A 12,907-nucleotide genomic window follows, 5' to 3' on the forward strand; every position below is an offset into this window, starting at 1 on the left:
CCTACTCATTCACCTCCTCATTCTTCCTGTTTCCCTTTCTTACTCCTCTCTCAATACTTACCTTCCTCTTCTTCTCTCCAACTACTCTCGCTCACACTCTCTCCGTGAAATACTCTCTCTTGTCTCTCAGACTAATTTGTAGCTTCAGCAGTTGTATAGCTTACCGCAGGTGCTTCAATTTTCGCAGTAGAAAGCTAGAAAGCCGGACTCCCTTAACGTAGCAAGAACTCAACACCAAAGCAGAGCTACTTCAAAGCTATTATCCCATGGTGAAATGGAAGTTAACCATTATTAATAAGGAATTATTGTTTGCTACAGGCGAAAAGCTACCTTAGTTATAAGACCTAAAAGGTAAATGATAATCCATCTCTTTGGTTAACATATTCGCATCTCATGCTGTTATTTTGCAGTCGATCTTATGATAATATAAATTAATTATGTTACCTCAATTATTCCTATTGGAATATTCACTGCAAGCTGAAATTCGTAATTTTCCAACATCTTGATAATCAATAGTTAACCTCCATGAACTGAGACTGTTGTTGAAAATGCTATAAGCAATTATATGGATGACAGGAAACATGATGCTGCAATCAATGATTCGATTTCCATTATGCTGGTCAGTAGTCAAGGTCAACTATGAGGTTGGTAGTGTTCATAAAAGTTCAATAGTGGAACTATTGGAGAAGAACTATCCCAGTTGTTATTTTACAAAGTTTTTTCACAGTATTTTAAATAAAGTGGGCGACTAAAAGACAGAATGATATTCCACCGTGGATAAAAAATCTTCCAAAAAATTAATTTGTTCTCCATCAATCTGGACATATTCCTGAGTATTTTCAAGTAATAATGTGGAAATGAACTATTTCCACCCTAGATGTAGATTGAGTTGAGTAGATTACTTACCTATCACAAGATATTCCAGTGAGAGTGAATACACTGGCAGCTACAGTGACGTTCGCCACGAAGTTGTTGACTGTACAATACGTCTGCCCGAAATGCCAATTACTGCAACAAACAAAATACAAGTTACCTCTCATTCTTGTTAAAATAATTTCTAGGAACAGTTGATAAAAATAGGAGCGTATCACCTAGAAGAAGGTGGAAAGGAGGAGGTAGAATAACGAGAATAAGTAGTGAGAGTCAGACATTTTTCTATAATCACTTTGGGTGGCTCGTTGGAGTAACTGATAACGCGCCGTTCTAATAATCAGAAGAACCCGAGTTCAAATCTCAACCGGGGCAAAAAGCTTTTGACCACAGCACAATCACATAGATACGGTCACCACATCATTTGGAGGAGACGATAAGTCGTCGGTCCCGACTACCTAAAAAGTAGTCTTCATCTCTCATCATCATCCCTCTCACTCATTACCCACGCACAAGCCTAAGAGCTTATGTGGACATGACCCTCAGTATTATTATTATTCAAAAAATAAATGGAAATAGTCATTATTGATATTAAGAGAGATATAAAATATTTTTAAATATAGAATATAAATATAATGCATAATATATTATGTGTGTGTTCAAGAATTGAAGAAAATAAATATCACGGTCATCACCAACGTCCTAAAAGATGAAAGCAACCACTCATTATCCACGGATTACAAGCTGATAATATAACCACCTAAGTTTCGTGATAACCAAGCTCTATTAGATCTATTATCATAAACTAAATAAACAGAAGAGGCTTGAATCTGTGCTATCATGTCGTATACATCCGGCAATCACTGTACCACCAGTGTACTGTACACTTAAGTCAAACAACAAACCGCTGATAAGTCAAACAATAGCTTTGTCCTCTTAGCTCAAGATGATAGTTACCACTAGTTTGATAGTAATAATGCAACCATTAATCTACCCACATCAAACAGGAACTGACAAATTGTAATGGACTTCTCCGCTTGGGTCAAGCTGTGTGGGTTGCATAGCTGCAACTTTGAAGGGGTCAACTCATCAAAGTCTGGGATGTTCAGTTCACTGAGGCCATTACATAATATTCTCCTCTGGACTTCGTCCAAGCTGTTATAGTTCAGTCAGGTGTAGGGAACTTGCCCGTATTGAAACAAATCTTGATCAGTCTTTTTTAGTAATTGCGGGCAGTATTTGACATAATATAGAATAATGTAGATATCATCCTAGATTAGTTTGAATCCAAAGCGCATAGCGTCACTTTCTTTTTTCGAATATCTGCCGTCTCTGCTAGAACAGTACTCATCAAGCACTAAGGTACGAGTAGATCTCTGGAAAACCCCACCAAGGATTTTCCAATTAAATACAGCTTCATACTAGAAAGAAAACATGAGGTAATTGCCGGCACATATATCGGCTGCCAATATGTCCATTGTTATTGTTATCAGTTTTTGTCGCTTGAAAACTTCTATCATTCATTGCACATGATCGAGTACAATTACATTAATCATTGTTCATTCATAATACTAAATAATAAAGGTTGCTTTGACCACTGGGTTGAACACTCACCCCCCCCCAAAAAGACTGAAGACGCAATCACCCTAAATAAGTACTGAAAAAAGGCACCCTCACAAAAATAGTCGTCAGTCAATACTTCAATTATAATTTATTTTTGAAAACTTCTGTCATTCATGTCAATCCCCCCCCCAAGAATTTTTAATGACGTGACGCAGTCTGCGTCTTCACCTCCCTGTGGACACAACTAAATGAACCTTTGAGTAACAGATCCACCTGGAGTAAGTTTCTCAAAAAGATAATTTCACCAAAAATGGAGAGGTAAGGAAAATTTAAGGAATCCAAGTTATACAATAGTCAAACTTGATGACAGTCGTCTTGATTGAGTGTTTGTGTAAATAATAAATTAACTGTAAGTTTTTACGTGATATTTTTCAAGACCACATAATAAGTCAATTGAAATTTTTTTGGATTTGAGATATTTTGAATTTTTCTGAGGATAGAACTGCATCCTCGTTTCCTAAAAGCGTACTATTGGACGTTTATTAACATAACTTGATGCAGTATCAAATTTTAATTCAATAGAACGTTTTTTACATTGAAATATTTTGTTTGACTATCGAATAAAACTCCACAACTGACCTACATTTTATTCTTTATCCAGTATTTTGATTCAGCAGCATTTCAAAATAAAATATTCGGATACTGCGTTGAAAGGAAGCAAACGAGTGTGAAAATAATCGCCTGAACTTGAAAGCTTTTAATGGATTGAGTGCGTGACTCCAAAGCGAGAGCTTTTCACCTACGTGTTTCATTGGATATTTTTGTATTCAGTGAATCACACAGAACTTCAAGTGCGTTTTGTATTCAGTTGGGAAACTATTGATTCAAACTAGTGGTCCATTTGAAAAGTCGTCATTGAATCCAACACGCTAGTAACATCTGCAACTGCAGTCAAATCGTTCCAGTGAAGTTCACTAACAGTCAGAGTTAATTTTAAATTACATTAATTTTCATCAATGCTCATCATTCAACCAATGCTGAAAGTTTAAGAAGGATCTAACATGGTTAGAACGCACATTTCTGGAATGTTTTTGGAGCTAACTATATTATATTATACAGTATTATATTACTATATTAACTATATTATACAGTTTTCACTATATTCCAGTCAAACATAGAGTTCAAATAATTTCTCATTTTTACTCCGAGAGTGCAGGAGCTGTGCTTAATGGAAGTGAACACTTTGAGCAGTCCTATTCTATTCACACTGCATAGACATGCTGATTTGCATCTATTGATATACAATTTATTAAAAATATAAAAAAATTAACTATTTCATGTATGGAATATTAATTGAGAGATTTTTGTCCATTTGAAGATGTGATTGAAGAATGTGTCCAATTGGATGACGATTTGATTTCAACGAATTAGAAGTCAGAATGTTAATAGAATGCAGACTTGCAGAGAACTACTGTATTTGTTAGAGGTAGACAAAAGGTCTTGGATATTAAGTCAGCACTTGAAGACAATTTAGTGGGAGGGATTAGTTTCAACAATAAGGTAACGGGATTCACAAGCTAGCATTCAAATTTTGTAGGAAAGAATGTAACCTTTGATTTTTAGGAAATAATATTGATTACTATCGTATTTAATAAAACTTTTAAGTGAAAAAACACTCACATTCTTGGATGTGGCGACGTCCGTTTCGTGCTGGTATTGAACATTTTCAAGCCAAACAGAGACTGAAGTATTTAAGGTTATGAGGGTGAAATTTGGTCAGAGTGGGGGTGGAGAGTAGTTTGGCGGTTAATGGAGGAGGATTTGAATGAGTTTGTCAAACAGAGTGTGGGAGGAAAAGTTGATTTGGTCATTTAGAATATTGTTTGGCTGTTGTTTGGTGTATTTGTATATTTTAAACTGTTCTGGTACAATTGATTTTCTTATTAGCACACAATAAAATATATTGAACTACAAAATGGATACAAACCATCAATGATTGACAGACTACTACAAAAAATTAAAAACAACAAGAACAATCCGCAAAACTCTGACAAATACAATACCGACAATCATACAGCATACGTCACTCTCACATACCACAACAATAAAACTTACAAAATAGCAGGTTCATTAAAAAAAATGAAATACAAGGTTGCATACAGAACCAGAAACTCAAAGAAGAAGAAGCTCTTGTCCCCACACAACACCTCTCAACATCAATACAATAGACCAGGAATTTATAAACTAAATTGTACAGATTGCAGCAAATTTTACATGGGAAAACCGCTAGAAATTTTAATATAATATTCTAATAACACACAAGAACCATTACTCATCCTTCCTCCCATTCTACCTTCGCAGAACACATTATCTCCACTGACCACACACACCCTGACATAGACAACAACCTCGAATTACTTCACTATTCTCACAAAACCAGAAAATTAAATGTACTAGAACAGTTTGAAATATACCAAACAACAGCCAAACAATATTCTAAATGACCAAATCATCTTTTCCTCCCACACTCTTTTTGACAAACTCATTCAAATCCTCCTCCATTAACCGCCAAACTACTCTCCACCCCCACTCTGACCAAATTTCACCCTCATAACCTTAAATACTTCAGTCTCTGTTTGGCTTGAAAATGTGCAATACCATCACGAAACGGACGTCGCCACATCAAAAAATGCGTTTTTTCACTTAAAAGTTTAATCAAATACGATAGTAATAATAATAGTGGAAACAAGATGGATAAACCAACAACGAATAATATTGGGTCTACATCGTAATCATAATGTAATTCAATGATGAAGCTCAACTATTATGAGCTTCAATGAGAATGAGCATTATTTTTTTCAATTTCCAATGTGACTTCGAAACGAGATTAGCGATAAGTATAATGTCAAGTGAATCTGTTCCAAGTGGTGATAGAACTATAGAGAGTTGAACTTTCAATTCATTACGGTTTTGGAAAGAGAGGAGTTCGTTTTATTGGTCTGAAGTTTTCAACCTAAATCATGGTTGGATGAACTTTTCTTGCCGAGTAAATCCAATTTCTGCTTGAAGTAATTATTTTGATGCTCGGTTCACTTCAGCCTCTGAATCGATAGTTAGGTATGACAGACCTATTAATAAAATTCAGCTGACTGTTGGGTGGCAGTCCTTCTAATTAATTGCCAGCAGACGGCAGGCTGACAATCGAAATATCGGTTCTTCTCCTCGAGGCTACTAATATCTCTCGAATCTACTGTAAAATCCTGGTTTGAAAAACCAGGTTTGTAAAACTTGGTTGTACACGAGTCACTTGCACAAGTATTAGAGCGTGATAAGCTAGTACACGTGTTATTTTAATGAACTGTAACTAGAGGGATGATTATTTTAATAGACTGTATTTTCTTCGACTATTCCAAATAGAATTTTTTCTGAATTTCCATGTAAATCAGTTGGTATATTTCAGTATTAATTGGCTCTGTTGAACTCTTGCTTCATCGTTTGATCAACATGATCTTCATATTAATGAAAATGAAGCGTCAACTACATCTTATAAATTCGAAATTGAAATTCAATCTTCTTCATTCAATTTGTAATTCCTTCACTAATACTAATAGAATTCGTTCCTTAAAGCCTTTATTTAGATATTGAATATGTTTTGAAACTGCAATAGTAGTTCATGTTTAATTTTGATATCACTAGTGCATATCCAAGGAAACATTTGATCATTTTGTTTATCCCAAAAGAATAGGATAATACAATTCCTCACTTTGTGTTACAATGAAGCAATGGAGATAAATCAATTTTCAAATAATTGTGTACTGTTCTTATTGACCAATAATTTTCATAAAGAGATATAAAAATATTACTTCAGTTATGCTGTGAATTGTGTTGTTCACAATGACTTTGCATCCTGTGTATGGATAGTGCACCACTATATTAATTCGATATCACTATTACTTACCAATATCACTATCTCAACCTACCATAAATTGACAAATAATAGCAATGTGATGATGAAAAGAGTTTCGCAACTAATATGTTTTTATATTAATATGGGTTATAGTTTATTACAGTAAAGAATGTGATTTACAGTTTGAGTAAACAGAGTTGTTGAATTCAATAAATAGAACTTACTTCTCGAGCATTGAGATGAAATTGAAGATACAGTTGAAAACTGACATCATGAGATCTGCTACGCTCAGGTTCACCAGGAAGTAGTTAGTAACAGTGCGCATTCTCCTGTGAGCTGAAAAATTAAGATTAGATGTAAAGAAATATTGATGATATACATCAAACATGGAATTCAATTTCATTAGATGCTATCACAATCAATGAAAAACCATCATTGAAACTCGAAATTAGAGGAATACTCGAACAAAATGGTTTACGCAAAAAAATAGTTCATCATTCTGTTCAAAAACGATCAGATAATTATGGATCTCGATAATTCAGTTAGATAAGGCGCGAAAGCTGTACTTTGCTGGGCTCATAGGTCATTCAAGTGCAATATTTATTCTATTCTCCGTAGAATAGTCTTTTCTCAGCGATCACGAATACAGAGAGACAGAAACAACCGTTCGAAACAAATAAATTTGGCGAATTCTTTTTGGTGAAAATATTACTATATTAATACTATTTGCAATCACCCACTCAAATCCATGAGGAAAATTGGGAACCCACTTTAGAAAATGCGAAAATGGAGGTTTTTCACCGTCATTTATGACAAAATGTAGTTTTCTGTTTTTGAACGAATGATTTTTAAGCAACTTCTGTTCAACAAGTTCCAAAGCGAATGAGGATTCAATTACTGGGAATATGTTGAAGTATATTTGATTTCACGTGTATTGATCCAGTATCCCAATTGGTTGCCAGTATTCGACGACATTTTGGACGAATTGAGAAGTTTTTCAACACCATAGTATAAAACAACGAGTTCTCTTTGTCCCATCGTCGATGCGGAAATACTACTTGTTTCAAATCCTATCTGAAAAGCTAGCAAGTCAATAGGAGTCATGATGAGTACTGTGAAAAACCTTTCCATGTGTCCTATTACGTTTTTATCACTCTGCATCAAGTTTGGAACAAATTCCGGCTAGTAATTTGAATAATGTATGTGCAGTGCCAATACGTAACGACAGAGGTTTATCAGTATGGATTGAATCCGAAAATTATTGGAAAATTACTCTCGATTCCTAGAGAGCTCAGTATGATCAGAAAAAGTATGTATAGAATATCCACGAGCTTAGACTTCATTGAAGGTAGGTACTTTATGCTTCTTCCTATTCCTATGTCTTTTCAATCAACATTCATCAAAATGTTGATTTTCTGACATACTGTCCTTGTCAATGACTTCAAATCAAAATTTCAAATGTCCGATCGACGTGAAACTATGGCATGTGATCAGTCAAATCGATGTTTGAAACTGTAGGGTTGATATTAAATCCGAGATATTTTCTTTCAGCAAGGAAATAACTTTTCAATATCTAGAGAATGAAATATTTTATACCTACGGCTTGAATTTTACTCTCTTCCACAAGATCTTCCGGAGTATGTATTCTTGAACAAAACGTTTGAATGGATGAACTTTATTCGTCGATATGTACATGTAAGTTTGTTAATATCATCTGTCATGGATTCGAATAACAATTATAATGTTGATTATCTGTGATGGCGTTCTTGAATTTTATTTTGAGTCTGTTGAATTTCATCATAAAATTATTATGGTATACTAGACTAATAATGATAATTATCTGTAATGAGTAGAATGATAATTATCATGGTATACTAGAGTAATAATGTTGATTGTTCAGCTCATTAAATTAAAGTGTTGTAGGTCTACAAGCAGCTCATCTTCAGTGAGTAAATTAATTTCTTATACTGCACTCACATCTCATCGTAGGATCAGTGATCTCTGTGCTATGCTCCATCTTTAATAACAAATATTATCGAGTCTCATAATGAGCTGGATAAAAATATGCGATAAGGTTCTATAATGAGTGCTCTAGTGGATTTTCAAGTATGTGAATGATGAGCTTGTCCTATTTTCATCACTTCAAGATCAGGTTTGAAAAACTGAAATTCAATGTGTAGGAGGTTTATTATGATCCTGAAGTGTTCCTGTAATGAGATGATCATATTATAGCCTAAATATTATGGAATTTCGCGTGGTCCCCCTAGCGGAGGCCCCTTTGATTGTGAGGCATGTTGAGAGCTCGTTCAACTCACCAACTTCCTAAATAATTTGATAATCTTTGAAAATAAAACACATGGAAACTACCAATCATACGATTAGTAGAAAAAATTAAAAGTGTGGTTTTATTCGGATGTGGAATTTTTAGATAGATTGTCTGTGTCAAAATTGATATGGACCTATTTGGACTATTTAAGAAAAAAGTAAGAAATAGAAGATGTTTCAGGCAATAGCCTTTATTTTCTTTTCTGAATCTTTTATTTTTTGCTTAATTCAATGGAAAAATGAACAATTAATGATTACAATGATTCTTCTATTTTTTGCTTAATTCAATGAAAAAATGAACAATAAATGATTACAATGAAGTCTCCAAGAATCTATTCCCTATGAACACGTAGTTGGAGGGGATGTTAATAACGTCGAAAGCGTTTGTGGAGGAATCGCGGAGAATAAGGAAATTAGACCACAATTCAAGATAAGAAATGTAGGGGATTCTGTATTGTAAACGCCAAATAAACAGGTATTCTCTCAACTGTGTAAATAACAGAAATAGCAGTAAGGCATCTTCTATTAATTCCTTATTCCCAAACAATTGATTTTATGAAGAAAACAGATGGAATGCTTCAATAAAAATTGGAGATTAAATAAGTAGACATGATTAATTGATGCAGCCATGAATAAACCAAACACATTCATGTATGCCTATTCTATGTTGTAACTCAGTATTGTCACGTGGTAATTTAAAACCACCAAATATTTTAAAATGAACCAATGAAATGTAATAGAACTATAAAATTGGAAAGGAGGTTAGACCTACTCAAAGGATAAAATCAACTTAAATCAAGTATCATTAGCGATTAGGAGTAATAGCATTATCAACAATGATAAGAAAACATGTATAATTGTGATTTAATAATTATGAGAACCCATTGGTAAGATCAAAAAATTATAAAGCGGCTTACTTATTATTGGCGGATTATAAAAAATAAAATGCATGAACATTGAGGTTAGAATTATTTGTTTACATTTTGAAAAGAATTAGTCGATCTTGGATAAATCGATAATTATTAGAATCAAATACTGAACGATTCAGCTGATTATTCGATCAACCCATATAACAGGTTGAATTATATAAAATTTACTCATAAAGGATATAATATTATGTATACTAAAGGAAGTCGATGTGTAGAAATACGAATACCCATTATTTCTGTATAAATATTTATTATAATCTAAAAAAGCATGATAAATCAAGAGTATACAAAACTCATATAAAAACTAAATGTATTAAAATCGCATGTTAGGATTTATTTATGAAATCAATTTAAGATAAACACTCCATACATTTGTATAAAAACTCTTTTTTATTTAATTTTTTCTATTATAAAGCCGAGGAAGCCCTGATTCCCAAGGCAACCAGTTGTATTGAGTTTATTAAATTGAAGGCCAATCAGAGAGTAGCTTACAGAATTATTCGTGGAAGAGACAAATTTTTCTGAAAACCTCCTTCTTCTGGCTTAAGATCTTGACCTGAGAGGATGCACATAGAGTCTAGGGTTCTTTCTTCCTCTTTTTTTTTTAATTTTAAAACTATTAAGCCAAACCCTTTTTTAATGTGAAGTATTTGTATTAAATGTTAAATTATCTGTGAACTCAGTGCTATCAAAGAGTTCGTAATTTGTTGCTATTCCCTATAAATATATCTTTAATTCGGAAAGAAACTTATAAGAATCTGGATCACGCGTTAGCCCAGCAGTGACGAAAAGGAGCCTACCTAATTAATTATTGGAAATAATTAATTCAATCCACGAGACCATCAAGATCTTCAGTTCAGTGAGTGATAAGTCAAACGAGCTCGTTTTAGGTCTACGTACAGTGTGGGAATTAATAAAAAAGCGCTATTCAAATTAACTTGAATTAAATAAAAAGTCACCACGTGTTGAATAATATCACATAGTTCATAAGAACATTTTATAAATTTATTTAATATATGTAGGAAGCTTACTTCCATGCACAGCCCGAATTCATATAAATCCCTGAGATCTCATGTTTGAATATTAATTTATTAATTATAATTTTGTTAATTGAACAAAGTATATCATATCAAACTTATAGACCAAACAGGTTTTTGTTTGCAGAATTTTGTATTGATTGGAAGTATAAGTATCAGTATTAAATATAATATATTTATGAATTTGAAACTCACTATTGTGAATATTAGCAAAGCCTGTGATAATTATTCAGATTTTAGAAATAGATTATTTAAGTGAATTATAGATATATCGAATATTTTATGCACATCTTTTTTGTGGGAATATATTTTGTGTTTTATGTCAGCATACAAACTCATAGCATTTTTTATTATATCCTAACTCATCTCGTGATATACAGTTTGAGCTGTTTTAATACCAACAAATATTTAGCAGCACTTAAAATTATTGAATCAAGTAATATTAATCCTATTCAGAGCACACAATATTTATCATCCTTTGATGATATTCATCTCATCCACCAGAACAAGTATATTAAGAAATTATATTAATAAGGTTCCAGTTATATCATATAAGGATCCAGAGAGCTTCAAGAACTGGCGTTGTAAGTTCTAAGGAATTTTGGAAGGGTATATTGGTGAATACTTGTATTCACGACCAGCGTTTTAAGAATCAACTAGAAACAACTATAGTTGGTCCTTATTATTCTCTAGTGGTACATGGTTACTGATAATCAGTCATCAAATATTCTTTTAATTTCCTCACTGGTATTCTTCAAGAACTTCACAGAAGCAGCGGTAAGAATTATCAATCACCGGTCCTTGAACCTTATGGTGATTATATATATTTGTAAAATTCATGTATCTACCACTGAGCTAGAGCTGAGGTTTGAACCCAGTAATTTTGCGAGCCGGACGGCCTTAATTTTTTGTGAATTTATTCGCAAAAGAGGGAATTTAGAGACTGCTCTTATAAATATCAGAAACATCGTATTATCTGTGAAGGATTTACAATTCACAACTTCACAGTATGTACCTTGCACACACCGACGCCGGATGCCGAACCAGATAGTATTATGGCACAGTTCACCTTCAACCATGAACATTCAATTCACAAGTATCTCTTTGTTTCCAATTTCAACAATTAAATTGTCCCATTCAAACGATAAACTAGAAAGTAATTTTGAATATTAACAGAAGCTCACACTAACTCTGCACAAGAATTTATAAAAAGCCGAAAAGGATACAACCTGAAAGTTGGTGATAAAATTCAATGTTATAAGATAATAACTATGTAAATGATCCTGTTTGAAATGGTATTTGGATTCTGAGTTGGATTAGCACATTCTTTCCTTATTCCCAACAGATGTACCACAGTATACACAATACAAACCTGGATATTTATATTAATCATGGATGAGCCTTGATTGACATAAAGTATCATTCCTTATCATCACTCCCATTAGTTGATTAATTTCTTATTCGCACGAACGAAAACAGCTTCTTGATACAGGCAGCTAATTAGCTGAAAGCAGGTACCCTGAACCACAGAGTGGAGAACAAATAAATCCCTCCCTATTCTGTGCCTGAACTCCTCTTCGATTTCAAATTACTCGACATGTGCTCTCTTTATCCCATTACTTCGCTCACAAAATGAAACACACAGTGATCTTGGGGCTCTATCATTAGTGCACTTTCTGACAATCAGGCGTAACAATTAGTTAACTGTCGCTGAATTACTATTCCAGAAGCATTAAACCTGATTCAGCTTCAGGCGCAGAAGTTTGCTGATATTGAAGGCAACTTCGTCTGTTATTAGACTCTCGTTTAAACTTTATTCGAACGGAGCTTTCCGTTCGTCACATATACACAGTTGGATCTGATGTGGTGAAATTCAATCCAAACTGTCAGATTTGATGAAATGAAAAGCATTGATTCTATTTATAAGGTATGCTGACAGTTCAACAATAGAGAATTTAACTATAGAGAGAAATTCATCCAGCTGAAATGGGTCGCATTTAGAGCAAGTGTGATTCACTTCAAATTGTCAGCATTAGTTGAATAATATTTCATGTATAGGGAATGCTGACAGTTTAAAGTGTATATATCTATAGCTGGCTGCTGCAAACAAATGAACAATTTAGTTCGATTGTGGAAATTATGTTAAATTCAGCATACAATTTCCTCTCAGTAGACACTACATTATACAAATATATTGTATATGTTTTGAGAACAATATTGTGGAAAATTGTGGTTTGTCAGAGACGATAGAATTTTGTACCAAAATATAGCGATGA

General features: G+C 33.5%; 1 protein-coding gene across 2 annotated transcripts in view; it reads right to left on the minus strand.

The window, feature by feature from the left end:
• LOC111046363 (tachykinin-like peptides receptor 86C) overlaps positions 1 to 12,907 on the minus strand; it is a 154,408-nt gene that overhangs the window by 50,329 nt on the left and 91,172 nt on the right. For both annotated transcript variants that reach the window (XM_039420890.1, XM_039420891.1), the window contains exons 4-5: positions 6,565 to 6,676; positions 907 to 1,008 (exon numbers count right to left, since the gene is read on the minus strand). In XM_039420890.1, the coding sequence (XP_039276824.1) occupies positions 907 to 1,008; positions 6,565 to 6,676 (214 nt within the window). The remainder of the gene's footprint in view (positions 1 to 906; positions 1,009 to 6,564; positions 6,677 to 12,907) is intronic.

The sequence above is a fragment of the Nilaparvata lugens genome, chromosome 2, assembly GCF_014356525.2.
Source record: "Nilaparvata lugens isolate BPH chromosome 2, ASM1435652v1, whole genome shotgun sequence".
Lineage (NCBI taxonomy): Eukaryota > Metazoa > Arthropoda > Insecta > Hemiptera > Delphacidae > Nilaparvata > Nilaparvata lugens.